This window comes from Toxotes jaculatrix, chromosome 20 (genome assembly GCF_017976425.1).
Source record: "Toxotes jaculatrix isolate fToxJac2 chromosome 20, fToxJac2.pri, whole genome shotgun sequence".
Taxonomy (NCBI): domain Eukaryota; kingdom Metazoa; phylum Chordata; class Actinopteri; family Toxotidae; genus Toxotes; species Toxotes jaculatrix.
The window spans coordinates 12,962,246-12,980,890 of record NC_054413.1 but is presented as its reverse complement, the minus strand read 5'-3'; the positions used below and the strand labels follow the sequence as shown (position 1 = coordinate 12,980,890).

Below are 18,645 nucleotides of genomic sequence, written 5' to 3'. Positions count from 1 at the left end.
GCTGCAGGGTTTGGTGGAGTTGTGGGGGGAAATTTATTTTTAGCCTGTTATTTAACTGTGAAACAATCATCATTATTTCATATTGATAAAATTATTAAAAAGTTTAAAACATTATTATTGTTATTATTATTATTGTCATTATTATTAATGATAACGATAAAAAAATAATGATGATAATAACATATTAAAATGTTTAATATTTTATATTTACCGGTTTTCACCGCTGCCTCCACCCACTATACACTTACAGTGAGGCTACAGCTGCACAACACCGCTTACTGAAGGAGCTGCTCTGTCCATGCAATGTCAGACTTTTTACACAGAAAAATGAGACGAAATAAAATTGTAGCCTAGTATTCCCGCAATAAACGGACTCTGAGAGAACGGAACACACCACAGCAGCGTTCCTAACATTATCCGCTCCAGTCCTCTATCTGTATCAGCAGCGACCATAAATCAGCAATTAAGTCATAAGCCAGCAGCAAAATATGCCGGTACCTGCTAATTAATGCAAACATCTAGGTAAAATAGTGAGAAATTTACTTACCGAAAAAACTGCAACACAGACTCCTTAGACAGTCCGTTAGTTCAGTCAACGCTACAACAAGCGATATTGTCACAAAAACCTATCTGAACATTGCCAAACAAACACGGACACTGCAGCACCTGTGAACCGCTGGAGGTAAACGGAGGCCTCTGGATGTAGCCGCCTAGCCCAGCCGATGCTTTAGCAAAGAGCTAACTGCCTGTGCCTGTCTATGGGGCTGTCACTCAATGTAACCACGCCCTAATTTATTAAGCCTAAATAACATTAAAACGGTTCCCCCCACAGTGTTCGTGGAGGTGGAAACTATCAGAGACCAAAATCAATAAATCTACCAGGCTGTAAATATGTTTTTTAGGCTGTAAAGTTGCCTATTTTAACATGGGGGTCAAGAGAGAATTGCTCACTTCTGGAGCCAGCCCCCAGCGGCAGCCGAGGAACTTAACGGCATCACTTTGTGCAGTTGTAAATAGGTTGGTTGTGGTGGTGGACATGCAGTTCCTTGCCGACAGGCTTAGTCAAGCCCAGGGGTCACAGACAGAATTAAATACAGTTCATTGGCACTTCAGTAAGTAAAACAGAAAGTGAATGTATCAAAGTTCAAAGGCAATTCAGTATGTACAACAGCAAGTGAATGCATCACTGTTCACATGGCGAATTTTTAGTGCTGATTTAGACTGTCTTCAGTTCAGTAGTATGTTCAGTCTGTTTGTGGTCCAAGCTGATACATTCAATTCAGAACTAAAGTAGCCTAAACAAGCACTGCACATAAGGTCAATAGCTGAGCAGCCTATTATGTATGGCAGAGTTATCATATTATGATAGTTTCTGTGGATTTCATGCCCTTTTAATAAGCTTTTAATGAGGATGTAACGTTCTGTGAATCACAGCTGAGCAGAAAACGGCTCTCACTGAAAAGGGGAGCTCTGTTAGTAAAAGCTACTGGTTTGTTCCCAGTCACAATTTTGATACAGTACAGTCAGGTCAGTTTGAAAATTTGTTGATAGGAATTTGTTCAAATGTACTGAACGCCTTTATTAATAACTAAAGATTTTGAGGGAAAAGATAATTTTTTGGACCAAAAAATTTAATATCAGGGAAACTGAAACTACTTAGGGATGCTGTCATGGAAGTTTCACACATGAATACCACCACTGGAATATTAAACCACTTCACAGTTTTTACATGTACACCTCTCCTCAGCACCTCTTGTGTGCCATTACATTTCCTACATTCCATCATGTATTAAATAAGCAACACAAAATGCATGTTATTCTGATCTTATAGCACCTATTTTCCAGCCTACCAGTTGCAATATTTGTATTTTTTGAATTAATATTAAACTTAACCTAGAAATACACACTATCTGTAAGGAAAAATAATCTAAATTAAGTACAGTCTAATAAAAATTGCTTATTTGGTCATAACAACTTCAACAATCACTGCTTAGAAGCTGCTCCATCTTAAACCAGGCCACTAAACACTAATTTCAGTAACAATATCCTTTCATTTTTGTATTGATTTTGGTGCCACATTGTCACAGTGTTAGGCGTACTGTTTCAAAACAAAAGGCAATCCAATGAAAATTTTGTAGGCATGCACAGGTAAGAGCAGTAAGCAACATCAATGATTACAGTGTGAGAGAAGAGGTAGACATGATTTCTTCCTTTGTCCACAGATCCTGATCCACACACACAAACACACAAACAGCAACACTCATATACATGCTAATACACACACATACATCCATTCTCAAACAGACAAAGCCTCACACAGTGAGGCAACGCATGCATGCATCTCCAACGCCTGCAGGCGCTTGGGGCTAGGCAGCAGGGAGAAGGGAGGGAGGAAGGGAGGGAGGGAGGGAGGGAGGGAGGGGAGGGCTGTGGGGAGATGAGGAGGAGGGGGCAGAGGAGTGTGTACTGTGCAGAGGTTCTCTAAGCTATAGAGGGTCAATCTCTGCACTCCACCACCACCGTGTATATCAGAGCTGGCTCAGGTTCAAGGCCTGTTTGCTCAGCTCTGGGCTCATTCCACAGACACAGACTGTATGTAGCCACACAAATGCACATGCCGATTCAGGCTCATAGACATATGTACTGGGATCACACACTCATATACCAATTTGAACTTGAATACACTGTCATACACAAATTTTATACGTCAGGGCTCACACTGTGCTAATGGAACATGCTCATTCACAGAGATACCGATGCATGGACATATAAACCCAGTTACATAGCTCCACACAGCACATGCACATACACATTCAAGGCCAAGAGGGGCTACAGCACATTGCTCATGGCTGGGAAAGGACCAAACAACAAAGCATAAAAGGCCAATGACATACATGCATGGATAAGCCAAGCAATGTCAGCCATTAGAATGGAAATAGATATGCTATTATTGTAAATTTGGCCAATATGTGGTCAGTCGGCAGATATAATTGGAGCAGCTTGAAAATGGCATGGATGCACACTGTCTGTGATGAGCCTGATTTGGCTGAGGCAAAGGTCTGTGTCTGGTTAAACGCACCACTGGACAAGACAAGCCACCCATTCATATTTGCATGCAGGGACACAAACATACTGTATGCACACACATAGTGACAAAATGGCTAGTATGCTACAGTGGCTTTCATCCACCCTCTTCTTATTACTGTGCCCATAAACCAGTCAAAAAAAAAATCAGTCAAGATCTGTCTAGAAACATTTCAACTTGAACAGTGCAAGAACACTCTCTATCCAAAAGTAGCACAGACCAAACTGGACTTCAAGAAAAGATAAACAAGCAACAATGACTATATTTACAGTCAGAATAAACTGAACAACTTTAAAAGAGATTATCCCATGTGATAGTATCTCTGAGTGCCTGAGATAATCCAGAAAATAAGATATGCATAATTCACTGTAACTAATCTTCTTTGCAGAAAATAAAGCCTACTCCCTGCCTACAGTAAACAACTCAGATAGCAACCCATCTTTTACTTCCATGCCATGTCTGACTCACCCTGGGCCGTAAGGAGAGCACTTTTCCAGGTTTGAAAATATTAAAGTTTACCTGCAGCTTCATTGAACAAGGGAAATATGTCTGTTCCATATTTTAATGCCTATAATATTGTATATTCAATTATATATATAGTTAGATAGATAGATAGATAGATATAGATATATGCACTCCTCAAAATATGTAATGTCAAAACTGCAACACTACAGATATTGACCAGATTCAAATGTAAAAGTAAAAAAATTAATATTATTAAAGCATGTGCATATGAACTTATGTTCTTTAACTGTTGATTTAGTTTATGAGGTATCCTGCAATCACAAGAAGTTAACAACAAAAATGTCCTAAGCCTCTGCATTATTACAGTCAAACCAATCTCACCAACAAGACATGCCTCCTTCACATAATCCTTTTGTGCCGGGAAAAGTTAGATCATGAAACACATGGTAAAACAAGATGTCATCCTCAATTCTCAAATTTTCAGGTGACCAGGCTTTGATGAAGCTGCTGAGAGATGCCAAAGTTGAGTATTACCTTTGATATCCAAAATTTGACTTTGGATAAGCTTGAACCTAATCAAACCTTAGAAGCTGGAGGTGATAAGTGTCCAAGCCAAAAACCAACATGATGCTGGGAATCAGTGGTAAGACGCACAGACACATTCTCTTTCACATAGATATTATACGCGTACATACACACAGAAACACGGTGTCTCTTTAAGATTATAAGTGAAACCCTTATAGTTAAAAAAAAAACAAAAAAAATCCAAATGCCTATCTCTCCTTGGGATATCATGTGGGGCTGACGCAACACCTGTCACAATCACCAGACCTTCCTCATCCCCTCCGGGCCACAGGAAGCAGCCAAGGTCAAACTCTTTAAAGGAAAAGAACGGAGAGAAGGGAAAAGAAGTGACTAACAACCGACAGTCACAAAGAATCAGATCTGTAAAGTTAAGACTGTAAAACCCCTGTGAGTCAAAGGCTGCGTATGTTTTATGTGTATTTCAGTATGAGTGACATACAGGATCACACAGTAATTTCATTTCACAGATCTAAACATTTAACATTAATACATTAAAATTTGTAGTTCAATCATATTCTGCATACAGTTGTGAGCCAGGTAGTTTGGTCGCAAAGCCACTGAAAGTGGAGTAAGTCTTCTTAATTTCCATTCACTGTTTGGAGAGCTCTTGCTAAAATCTTTTCTCATTCTTCAACAGTCCAATTTGTTGCCCTGTGTGTCACATTATGAGATGGCAGGAGAAGGGGCCATATCTCATTAGGACTTGGAGAAGAATGGAAAAGCGTCTCAAAGTGATGTCAATTTAACCTCCTGCAGTTGGACAGGTGACATGTGAAGCTTCATATTATGAAGAAATTCATTTCTCATTGATGGATCCATTTGAGGCAAGTGTGCAAAATATTTGAAGAACAAGATGTTTTGAAACAATCCCTGAGCATCTAAGCTTGATCCTTTTGTATCGCATGGAGGTTGGCCACATCATAGGTTGCCATCCAAAGAGACGTCAGTGTTTTGACTTTGCTTTCTTTTTTTCACTCTCTCATTCCCTCCCTCTTTTCCCTCTGTCAGAAAAGCTTACCCAGGCTCAGGCTTTGCTAGATAATGACATCCTCTCCCTGGATTAATTGTGAGGGACACATTAAGCAATGGGGCTGACACTCCCTGTAATTAAACTGTTCACACCAATGAGTTCATACTGGAATACTTTCTCATTTCTCTTTTTATCCACTGCTGGAAGTGAGGGCTGGTCAAGAAATAAGGATATTTTAGCCATGTGTTTGTGAGAAAAGGCAGTGTATCAGCTTATAACATTTCAAAATAGGAGGTAGTTTGAGGTTTCTGCCTGTGTTCATAGAGCTAGAACAATAAAATAAAATATAATAAAACAATTCAAATAAAAGTGAATTAAGTAGATACAAAGGTCTAAGAGTAATGTACCAACATAATAATCTATAAAATAATGGCATGTTGATATGATATATGCTAGACAAAGAAAACTACCATTTATAAGAAAGAAAAGGTGTCAGAAAACATACTCCACTCATGAGCAATTCATCTTGCCCTGCTTACTTCCACCACTCAAATGGTGCACTGAGATATCACTTTCCTTAATAATTGTGCAGCTGCATCTCCACAAGTTGACGTTCAGTCTTTTTGCCAATCTGCTCCACCTCGATCCAGTTGATGCACACAGTTTCTTTTCGGCTGTACTGTTCCAGTTCATCCTCCTTGTGTTGTTTGTTACTAATGCCATCACCAAAGCTGTACTGCTCTGACTATGAGCACTATGCTATTCTAAATTGGTATCCCAGGTTTCTTATGTGCTCGACATTCTGTTGGCATTGATAGAAGAAATGTATTGTGTTCATCCTTGAATTGTTTTGGTTGTAGTCTACCGGTTTTGTTATATGATGAGAAAGAAATTGCTTGACCTACTACATATACATTACGTACATAAATATAAAACTGGTTATAAGGTACGTCAAAAGTGTTTGCTTGCCTTGTCTGCCTTGGGTGTAATTTATTCATATATTATCTTAAGATTTTTCATATTTTCTGAAAATTATGTTCTCATGAGCCAAGACCAGCTATTGCCATCTTGGACACACACCAGCAAATGAAAGTCTGTAGTCTGAACTGTACACCCAAGATTGATCAGTCATATGCTACCCAAGAACAGTGAACCATAACATACGGTATTGGTACTGATAGAAACTTATAGAAAATTAACATGCAGTCATAGTGATCCCCTCTGTCTATTTAACTAGCCAACCTTGTAAATGATCAGAGTCTGCAGCCCCACTGAGACACTTGAAGTAGCACTTCCTGTGTCCATGCCTTGACATGCACAGATATTTTGTGGGTCAGAGTATTGTGTATGGCCTCATACACCATGTACAGAGACACACACATCAGTGTCAGAGTACAAAGCAGACCACAACACACAGCCAGCAGATACAACATGATGAGGGGGGCATGATGCACTCCCATGAGACACTATAGGATTGCACCCTTTGCACAAATAGCTCTGAAACAAGCTACTACTCTTGAACAAATAGTTCTTAAAGGAAGTTACTGAATGAAAGTTGATGCTCACACACTGAGTATGTATTGCCGTCCATGTATTATGGTGTACATTTGTTCGATCTTCACCTGTTTTTCTTGTTTCCCTTTTTTAATCACTATGCACCACTTTCTCATACTGCCCTGGAAAGTCCAAATCCTTCAGGAACACAGACATGTAGCCTTTGTAGTGATATCTCGTTTTGAGCTTCTTAATGCTCCAACTGTGAATGCTGGGTTTGCCCCTACATCGGTCCTGTCCTTGTCTACCAGCTTGCTATTGCCTCTGGCCATTTGGGGCCCTAAGCGATGTTCACTAAAAACAAACCCTTCCGCTGTAATTGAAGAAGCCACTCTAAATGTGGCATGCGCATGCAGGTGTGCAGTAAGGTTCGCACACATGCACCCAGAAAGGTGCATGATCACACCCACCCATGCACAGACAGTGTATGCAGGTTTACAGGTTTGCATTAATACTCCTTAAGCTAAGCACATGAATGCACATATACACGTGCATGCACACTGACCACATAGCTAACTGGTAGAGGTAACTGAGGATTTTTGGAGTACTCCGGTGACCCAACACTCATACACATACACACGTTCACACACATACATACGCACACCATGAACCAACAGATGCCCTCTGATTGTAGACGGCTCCTCCTGTGCCACTGAAGCACTCAGCTCGTCCTTTCCTGGTGTTCCTGTGTTGTTGTTATGGGTTCCTGTTCAGGAGCTGAGGGCTCTATTGTTATGTGACAGCAGTTCCTGTCTATCCTGTCACGGCCTGTTGCTCCTTCTGTCCACCTTCCTCTCCAAAGTTTAGATTTGCATCTCAGGTGGCCTGATACTCACTTCACAGTACTGGTGAATAAACCAGGTGAAGCGTTGTGTTATAATGTGTATTATTGTGTGGTGAGTTTCCACTGAATTGTCTTTTGGAGTGTTTACAAGCCAGATAGATAGTCAAAACTCTCATTTACAGTGATATATATGAAATTATATTAAGTGTACAACAACCGTGTCTCCTAGAAATTATGTTCTATACAAATAAACTGCAACAGCAAGTACATTTAATTGGAACCACAGTCGCTGGCTGGATTATGTTCAGACATGCACACAGTTTGCTACAGACAATAATGTCTATGGTTAGACTTAGGTGAAAAAAGTGCTTTGGTTAAGGTTGGGGAAAGATTTTGATTTTGGTTGAATTTAAAGAAACACATCAACTTTTTTCTGTATTAAATTTCCCTAACCTTAAACAAATGCTGTGAGTGCCCAAACATAACCAAAAAAATTATGTAATAGTGCTGTAGTCGCTGCATGTAGATATTTGCTCCAAGATTTGATATTCTGGCAGAAAAACTATGTCAGTTAACAACATATCCTCATTATGTAACACAAAACGTAATCTAATTGCAGTTACGTTTCGCACAAAACTGTGTTGCTATTGCAAAGTAGTAGTATAGAAATTTGACTTTTAATTTCTTCTCACAAGTTTATGTTCTGTACCCAACTGTATCTTCATCACATTATTTTGTATATATATATATATATATAAAATGTCTAAATTAACCTTTGCAATGTGACATGCACATTACATTACTTTGTCCTTAGGTAGTTTGCAGAAAAATAATGACTTGCTGTTATTAAAATGACTCCCTATTTCTCTCTGGTCAGGTGGTGCCATCATGCCATTGTTGTAGATTAAACTTGTTGTAGAACACATTTTATATGATTAACAGCCAGACTCAGGTTTTCATTACCACTCCAGTCTGTGCTGTTTTACTCTCAACAGGTTTACTCCCCACCAACCTCACTGCTGTTGCAAAGCACCTTGGGTGTTCCCAAACGTACCTGCTGGTAACCCATTACCCAGACATATGGAAACAAACTGCGTGAAGGTAGGCAAATTTTCAGGTTGCAAAAACATCTTCAGGGCCACCATCCAAAACCCCTCTCTCCCATCTCCTTCCTTTCCCACATCTTTCAATCTCTCCGTCTCTCTTTCAATTATCACAATGTCACCACCACTACTGGGAAAGTTTCCTTCTGGTGAATTAACAGCAAGAAAGCTTTTCAGAGGGTAGGCTGGCACGCTACTCTATCATTGTCATAGCGGTGGCTCTGACAAAACAGTTTGCGTACCTGCTTAAGTATTACAGAAATTAACACCCCCCTTCCAGGTACAGTAATCAAGAGGGTGACAGGAGACAATTAAGTAGGTCCATCTGCATCACTGCCTTTACATAATTAATGGGGCTCATTACTAAACCCCTAACCTACTAATCTGCAATGTCGACTGCAGTTTCCTATAGAAATCTGTCAGCTTTTGATTGGCTTTTTCTACAGGTTTTGTTAGGATTCATACTAAACCTTAAAAAAAAAAACAATGACAAAAACACAGTTACATTGCCCATACACAACAAGTACTCCAACTGAAACACCCATATAGGTCACTTGTCCCTACCCCCAGATACCAGCCATAGGAGCGTGTCAGGGGTGCGTTGTCATGGTAACGATAATAAACGTTGTGGAATGTTCATGATTTGGTGAGATTCAGCCGCAAATCATGGTGTCATCATGTCATCATGGTAATAATAATACAACCTCTAGGAGTGTGCAAGCAGCAGGCATACTGGACCTTTGTCATCATGGTTGCAATAATAAAAATGGATAAAAGAAATAATGCTAATTATTAGTTTATCAGTCTCCTGTGTGAAAGTCCTGTATTTTCTTATCCATCTACCCATCGTAATTACTACAGCCACTAGAGGTTATCTTACAATAAAGCGTAACTATGGGCCGTAATCACCTGCTTGCACAGACAACCTATTGGCTCATTTCTTGCAAGAGCATCTTCCTTTACACCAGCAACTTTCTTTTTGACTTTGAACTACATTAAGGATCTGTTGTTTTTTAGCAGACAGAAATACCACGAACACGCTAAGTAACATGAGACATAGACACATACTTTGTTTTGATAGCATTCTTGGATAGGTGTCGAGGGACAACCCAGTCCACCACACTTCAACGTAAAGAGGGATATAAGAACACTATTTTAATTAAAAATAAATAAATAAATGAAATAATGATAATAACACCACAACAAATGTCTGAACTATTTTTCTGGTGGTAAAGCAAGAATGCAACAACAACACACTAAGCGTGTTACAGGTGTGACATCTACTACATAGCGTAATAACAGTGTAAGGCAATTCTTAAGGAATTTCAATCATGTAAAAATGCCATAATTGGCATATGAGCTAATGCCCCCTCTCTCAGCTTTTCACCTGTTCATCCACAACGTGTGAGGTTAATGGTCTTTAATGGAAACTCATTCTTCTAACTTCCTTCCTGAGATCAAATTAAAGAACACAAAAGTAGATAGGCCCTTGACTCATACACCAGTCTTTGCGCCTACAGCTGACGTCTTAACCCGAGAGTCATATTTAAACCTTGCAACTCAAGCAACTCAAATGATCATACAGCATGGAGGAATCTATAATATAAAGTTAATTGGTGAGAAAGTAAAAATTAGATTATGTTTTATGACCACCTTGTGAAAATTACAAGTTTGATAATAATAGTCCATTTGCAGGTTGGTTATTGAATGTGGAGTCTCTTTTTATTGTTTCAGTGCTAGAGGGAGATACAGCATCAGAGAGATTTTTGCTGAGTTCAAAGTTACAGCACAGCGCATCCAGAACACTAAATTTAGTCTAAATGAGCATCTCATGATCATCCCATTTTGTTTAATCTGCTTGAACTTTAACCTAAAAAAACATAAACAGTAAGAAAGACACAATAATAAGGACACATGATTTGGGGGAACTTCTGATGCTCTACACATTGCAAATGTTATAACATGTTCTTCTATGTATATCTTAAATTAACGTCTGTTCCATGCGTCTGTGTAAGAATAATGAATAGGGTGGTTGCCCCATTTGCTTGCTTTCTCATTTTAGTTAATAATGCAGGTGATGAAGTTTCTAGATCTGGAAACCTCACTGCCTGTTAAAGAAAAGTGCACACTGGCCGAAAAACAGTCAACTTTTTTCTTTAATAGAAAAAGGACAGTCAAGCAACAGATTGCTACCTGTGATCCAGTGCAAATCAAACACCACTATAGGGTGCTACGGAAGAGGTTCTGAAATTACTGCTGCATGTTATAACCTACCTTAAGGACCAGGTTAACCTTTCACTTGTGATTTTCCAAATGTTTTTCCATTTTCAGTTGCTCTGTTTGGCACCTGACATACAATTGGTATCAAATTAGGTTAAAATACACAAGGCAGATTTGCGGTTCCTGTTTACTCCAGATCTGATTTGTTGAAAATGTCATACTTTATCCTTTTTAGAGTGTACTGTTCAATAACTTTCTAAAATTGGTTCAATATCACACTGCTGCTGTTCCTCTGAGTGCCTTGTTTTCTTTCTCTTCATCCCTCCTTTCTCCCACTCAGCTAATGAAGGCCTTGTGGCCCACTGTTATTAAAATTACGCCCTTGCCTCTGATATTAATTGGGTCCGTAATAAGGCATGCATCAGATTCATTATTTAATTGCAAGGGCACATTTGGAATACAGTTTCTGAAATGTATTTTTAATGAAAAACACTACATCCTGACCTAATCATATCAACCTTATTCTATCTAATTAAGGATGCAAAAAATCATTAGAGTTGCAAAATATTAGTTTCAGCTCTGTCGGGCTGCTCCTTTGCTCGCCTGCATGAATATATTTTTTTTCCTGTCTATGATAAATAGTTAATGAGGGAAAAATGACAAAAATTTGCATGTAGGCAAATTAGTCTAATAGGGATTATGTCTTTGCTGAGTTAGGAAAGTGACCCTTTTCACAGGAGAAATTGTTACAATAATTATGAAATAATGGCAAGGCCCATCTTATTTTGATGAAAAATGGCTCACTTGAATAATGTAAAAATCATAAAATGCAATAACCCTAAATTTTCATCATGCGGGAGAATGTGTTAACCTGTTAGCATTTTATCAGTTTAATAACACCAAATTAGAGACAATATGAAGTATGCTGTAATTGTTGCTGTGGAGGCAGATATGAGGTAATGCAAGGATGATTTAGAAGTGCCACCACAGCAAAAGGCCTTCAGCACCTAAATGAAGCATCTTCTTAATCACAAACTTTGGGGCTGTAATTTCTTTCAAAGTCTCCAAACATTGGGAGGTTCAGTTTTCTCCCAAATAACAAGTCCATCACCATCCCATTAGTAGTAGTTGTAGTCACCTCTCAGAGCTAGGGTTGCAGTCCATTAAAGCTTACAAGACAGGTGTAAAAAAAAAGAAAAAAAAAAAAGGAAGGCATAACAAATGATATTGTGAATTTAATACTACATTGTAAGACCATTAAGACAAGACAAGTACTTGTGTCCTTTTCAAAGACCAGGCTTTGCTCAGCTTTGATAAGATTCTCAATCAAGAGCAAATGAAGTGAGGTCGCCAAGTGATGTCCAGTCAAAATGATGGCTTCTTTTCTAGAATTAATAAGATTTATAAGATAATAAGATGTTGGCAAATAATGCTTGGTAAATCTTGTGGTACTTTAGACACTAATAGACAGCACTTGATGAACTGCAATCATTATTTCCATTTGTGTGAAGTTAGGAACAATAGGATTTTTCCTCATTGACTGAATTGAATGTATTTTTTTACACCGACACCAACTGCCTTCATTCACACTGTGGGGAGTAGACCTAAAATGTGTAAACTAATTTGCCTACATGTTGGGGTTTCACGGAAGATATTTATATTCAAGTAATTAAAAAATTTATCTGTTTTCACTCTCTTGAAAGACAACATGGTGTATCCGTTCCTAGTACTCAAGTCCATCTTTTACCTCAAACAGAGAAGATGATGAAGTTTCAGGTTCTATTTTACCCCTCTATAGCCACATGAACTTGCAAAGAGCAAGGAAGTTAATGAACATGGTGAACACCCAGCGATGTGTGCCACTAACAAATCATACAGATTAAATTAAAGGGAAGGCTGCAGTTTGATTCCTGCATTTTATTTCCCTTATCTAAACAAGTCACATTTTCAATCACTATGCAAAGATTTTACATGGGGTGTAGGCTCTGTGCTAATATGCTGCCCTGCCCTGTGTCATCCCAGTTGACCTACACTGGGTTTTCAAACATGTGACAGCCTCTCCCAAGTGAAAGTAATTTCATGGGGAACATGCATTTATGCAAAGTGGAATTCCCTGACACCAAGTTGTCCATATAAAGAACATGCCCAGTATAGCATACGCATAAGGGTTCCAGTATGTATGTTGATTGAGAAATCCTTCTTTAATGAAACATCTTTGGAAATAAGGTTTCCACAGACTAATCAGGCAACCCGCTTGCTGAGTTTCTGTTTTGGTAATTATCTTGTACTAATTAGAAGGAAGCTAAAGACCTCTGAGATGAGTTCTCAGCTTTCTGAAATGTAACTAAAGATAATTTCATGATATAAAAGGAGCCTATTCTATATATCGTCTTCTAACATAATAGCTTCTTTAAAGTGATCAAATTGAATATGGTAATGATGGGCAGTGCGTGACAACATCATGGCTGCCGTTAAATGTTCCTTTCACATTCATCCCACCACAGCCAGGATTTCTTTCAGCACCATACCATGGCAACTCTAATTCCTGCCCTTTACACAGACCAATCTAATAGAATAGCATCAAATACCTTTTCGCGAATTCTGTGCTTACGAAAAAAGCCATTAGCCCAATTAATCACCAAGGGTTTGTGAGGAGAAGAGCATCGTCTAGAGAGACAGGAGGGGCTGCAGTGCAGCAAGATGCTCACCTTGCGCCTCTCACCATTGAAGCCTCTCCACTGCTCTGCCTTCTTGACAATGAAGCTGAGTTCCTGATTGGACAGCTCCATGTCTTGAGGCAGGAAGTACGTCCCCTCCTTGGCTGTCAGCCTCTGAAAGATGTCCAGCATGTGTCCATCATTGTGGAATCTGGAAGGGGCAGGTGTAAGAAAAGAAATGAGGAGGGTTAAGTGGAAGTAGGAGTGTTGCATATTGATTCACTGTCTCTGCCATGTAAAGGTCACATAGGGTTAAATGCCAAAGCATGAAAACATGTATCTTTGGCTTGTGTCAAAGATGATAACTGGAAATAAATAGGTCTGTGGCTCCCTCTATGCCAAACAGCATCATGTCCTCTTTTACTGTTTTTTTACTATTGGTTGGAATTTACGGAACAGGTCAAATCACAATGATCCAAACTTGCTGGAAGAACATATAAAACTTCTATTGATTACACAAAGCATATTTGCAGTGTAACACTCTGTGTAACACAAGAAAAGTCTAATACAGCAATTCAAACACAATGAAAGAGCAAAAGGAATCAAACAAATTGGCCTGTGAGGGGGAAGCACTTTGCTAACACAAGCTGACTGTAGCCATGTCCGTGTTTGGTTGTGCATCTGTGTGGTTGTACATCTGTTAATGTGTGGGAGTCAGATCCTGGGATGTACTTCACTGTTAATGCTGAGCTTCAAAGATGGCAGATGCAACAGACGTGCTGGATGCAGATGTGTGTGGAGAGACCAGCCTGAGTCACAAGAAAACGTTTGGCACAGCAGAGGGCATATTGATTCATACCTCCAGATGAGCACACATCACCAAAGTGTTATTTTTCTCTTGCCACACAAGGGTGCACGCAGCCAACCCCTAAAAAGAATCATCATGTCTGTAAACAAATGCCTTGGCTGACCATCAAAACGAGCAGACCTTGTGCCCTTCCATAGAGATTCTAGTCTGTCAGAGGGTAATCAACTCTCAAATAAAACCAACATCAAGGAGACAGGGATTTATACAAAAAGTTGGTACAGAGCTTTGAACTCAGCATCATTCCTCATCGCTCTTGGGAGAGGGATGTTTGTAGAATTTTGACCTCAGACACAGGAATAGCATGCATTCATTTTCATCCTACACTTAAATTGTGCTTCTCATTCATTTGCGCAGCCTTTCTCTTGGAGGAATTCACCATCTTTGTATCTCTGTACTTCAAAAGGCTCATTCCCTTGGTATAGGAAGTGCCCTGAATGTAAGTACATAATTCTTAAATGTGGAATATGACCTGGATATGACCATATCGGTTCCTTTTCAATATAGAGGTCACCATAACAACATATATTAACTTATGGAATTTATTGTAACAGAATGTTAATGATGATAAAAAAACAACAAACAGGATAGGGTATTTTTGTGTGGGAAACCCACATTTAATGCTTATTACTACAAAGATGTGCCAATGTTATAATTTTATCCACTGCTATTTTTGAATTCATGGTTTCTGTATTATTACCAAATAAAGGAACATTTCAAACAAAGCTTAAAGAATTATTACAATGTTACAATTTTTCAATGCCAAACACAGGTCAAAAATCCACCAATACACATCTATGAATGAGTGAATAAAGGTTGCCTAAAATGTAATTAAAAAAGGATAACAGTCCATTCTATCTATACATATTGCCCAAGGCATTTTTTTTAGAAATATGTCACGCTCTGTGTCAGAGCCCCTTCCTTTCAGCCAATAGGAAACTGTAAAACATTAAATTATCATCCTTGCTTCAGCCTCGTGGCCTACATTCAATACAAGCCCGTGTGGTAGTTGAGTGGCAGAAGTCATTATTCCTGGCTGCTGTTTTAATAGTGTCCATTTAGCTGGAGCCTGATAAGTGTCCCGCTTACTGAAATTAGATGGCACCCTCTCCTCGGCCGACAGTCTCAAACTGATTAATTCAATAAGGGTTTTCTTACATTTAATGGAATTGGTCTTGGGTGGGAGGACACACCTTGGAAGAATACTGAGTTACATTATCCAGTAATTTATCACCCGCCCTTCTACTTTTTTGCTTCCTCTGAGCAAAAAAAAGAAAACATCCTTCTATTATTTCAAACACAATTTTCATCTTTTAGTTGCACAGGGCCTGTTTAAGTCCACATTCCAATTGCAGTGAATATTGAATATTTGACTCAACAGTTAAGGACAATCATTCTTAAACTAGGCTGTATCAATGTTTGGGTTTTCCAGTTCATCCTCACTACCCAGCGAACAGCTCTGTAGAAGGTTCAATAGAAAAAAAATTGCTAAAAGAGTCACAATGCAAAGCAAGAAAATAGAGATAGAGTCAATGCAAAGCAAGAAAATAGAGATAGAGTCACCACCCTGTATATGCAGTTCATTTCAGTATGTATGAAACCTGCAGTGACACCAACCATGCAAAACATTCAGCCTAATCGGATAAGGCAAAGGGGTTACATGTTCACGCTATATCAAAAGACATATAACTTTTGAATTAGAAATGCTTCAATTTTCCAACCAATTGCAGAGTATGGTATTTTCAAAGAGGGAGCCGTGTGGTGCATGTGAATATTAAAGGTTTTTTGTTTGTTTGTTTGTCTGATTCTAAAAAAGTAATTCCAAGCTACTATGAAATCAAACTGGATTACATCAACATTTGTTTTCATTTTCTGTTGTTTTCTGCTTTTCTGTGGACAGATGAGGGAGAAGAAATGGTGGATGCAGTGGTAAGGGCACGAGGCTGCAGGGGTGAGAGGAGTTATTTCTGAAGGGGTGCTTGAGAATAAGTAGACTGGTGAGGGCCAGAGTGTTTCAAAAAGGGTCTTTCTCTTTATTGACAGACTGTCCCTACAGGCTGCGTCAATTAAAAAAAATGTCCAAATGATAATTTCCCACTTTTGTAGCTTGAGCTGTGTTGTGGTGCTCTTCAGTCACCAGGAAGGACACATACACAGCTCATAGTCAGGCGTTAAAGAGCAGTAGCCCAATCCCGTTGTAAAACCAGAACCTTAGTGATATGCCATAGTTCTTCTTAATACTGACATGCACTGACATGATTGTTGGCTGCTGTCACTGGTTCAGTAGCACCAGAGACAGGGATATAACTAAATCTGGTTTTCAAAATAACACTCTTCTAGATGTCTGACATAGCACCAAGTTTGATGGTATAAACAAGTATATACAGTAGTTTACTGTATATCAAACATGTTTTAAACAGTATGCCCATTTCACAGCATACTGACAACTGTCTAAGAAATTCACCAAAAGTATATTTACAATAACACAAACACAACATATATATATATACCTGTGTTACCTGAATTAACTTTTTTTTATCTTCTTGTCAGCTGTCAGTGCCAAATAGTAGTACTGTATACAATTGTGTACCACTTTCCCATTCAAGTAAATAGGAAAAAGTGGTCTCGGGCTTTTGAACCCTACTGCATATATTTTTAATTAGTTCAATATTAGTGTATTTTTGATAATTTTTAATAAATTTCTTCTACATTTTTATGTGAAACCAGACCAAAACCAGTGACACATACACATTCAATTTATTTGGAAAACTAGCTTTTGTAATACCTCAATACGGGTCCCTGTAACTGTTCAACCTTCTTTTCTATTACATTGTAATAAAGAGCCAGTACCTCTTTGCTTTCACCTTTCAGGGTTAGCAATATGTATGATTACAAGCCATAAGAAAGAGCTTATGATGTATGCTTTTATGTGCAGTAAGGAGAGATCTTGATGACCTTATGCTTTCTGTTGGAAATGCAGTGCTTCAATATGCTGATGATCTTCTACTGACATCCCCTTCTGAGGAAGTCTGCAAAACAGGCTCCATTTTCCTCCTGAAACAGCTGGTCGAATCAGGTCACAGAGCATCACTTGCGAAGCTGCAATTTTGTCATATGGTGACATGACTCAATTATAATCTAGATGTATTCTCAAAGTGGGTTGAAGCGTTTACCATAACCTTTGGGTCTAGAATTCTTTGGTATTGTTCTTTGATGTTCCATGGCTGTCACTTGCAATCACTTGTGTGCATTTAGACAGTTTGATTCTGTTTACTAGCAGATAGTGGTTTATAGTATATAGTGTTTAAAATAAATTGTAAATCTTTTGGACATACAATTTGCAGGGTAAGCACAACAAGAGAATATCAGGGACACCACAGTGATGTGTTAAGGCTCCTTAAGGAGTTTTGAGTTATTGTATTTACAATCTGATGTCATTGCACACACACAATAAACTGATACTTCTGTTGGGATAGAGGGTTGTAAGTGTTATTTTGCTACAATTATCATAAGGCACAGAGATTTTCTTTCGTCTCTATTTTGAAGTCAGTCCATTAATGTATTTTGATGTTTGCCAGATGAGAAGCAATCTTTAACTTCAAAGTCAAGCTTTAACTTCATATTTATCCATTCTGAATAAACTGATGTTTATATGACCTGGGTCCATTTGGGGTTTTTCCACATTGTGACATTTTAAGGTTTTTTTTTTTTTTTTTTTTTTTGTTTTGTTTTTGTTTTTTTTTTCTCCTTCTGGCATTGAGAGTAGACTAATTAGAGATTAGGTCACATTAGTGGGATGTCTGTGCTCATGTGTTCCTACTTTATGACTTGGGCCTGGAATCTCTGGGCCCAGAATATGGTGAGTAGAGAGACTGACCAGAGAGAGTTTCTTTATTCATCAATCATTCATCATGTTTTTCTCACCTTAGTATGTAAACGAAGAGGATGGTGATGGAGAGCAGGAAAAGGATTACGTAAAGGAAGACCGTGATAATCACCCCCATTGCACCTGATTGGTCAGCTCGATAGAAGTGCCAGTAAAGCTTGGCAGCGTCACCCACTGGCATGTCGGGGCTGTAGGTGAGATGCTGAGGAGACAAAGATTGAATAAAAAGGGAAAAAAAAGACAAAATTGTATTCTATAAGTGTTAGATGTATAAAAATGGACATTTGCAATATGGGGAAAATATAATGTGATCAAAGAATTACATGATCAAAGATTTAGTTTCGTTGTTCAGCTGGTATTCTACTCATTCTAAATCGTACAAAATATGAGTTATTAAGACCGACACAACTACTATTACTATTACAATGCCATTTAAAATTTGATTTTACCTAGACATATCTTGTCAAATGA

At 38.6% G+C, this 18,645-nt stretch overlaps 1 protein-coding gene across 1 annotated transcript in view; it reads right to left on the bottom strand.

Annotated features, from left to right (window-relative positions):
• ofcc1 (orofacial cleft 1 candidate 1) overlaps positions 1-18,645 on the bottom strand; it is an 88,638-nt gene that overhangs the window by 16,005 nt on the left and 53,988 nt on the right. The window contains exons 20-21 of the mRNA XM_041066318.1: positions 18,213-18,376; positions 13,475-13,634 (exon numbers count right to left, since the gene is read on the bottom strand). Of these exons, the coding sequence (XP_040922252.1) occupies positions 13,475-13,634; positions 18,213-18,376 (324 nt within the window). The remainder of the gene's footprint in view (positions 1-13,474; positions 13,635-18,212; positions 18,377-18,645) is intronic.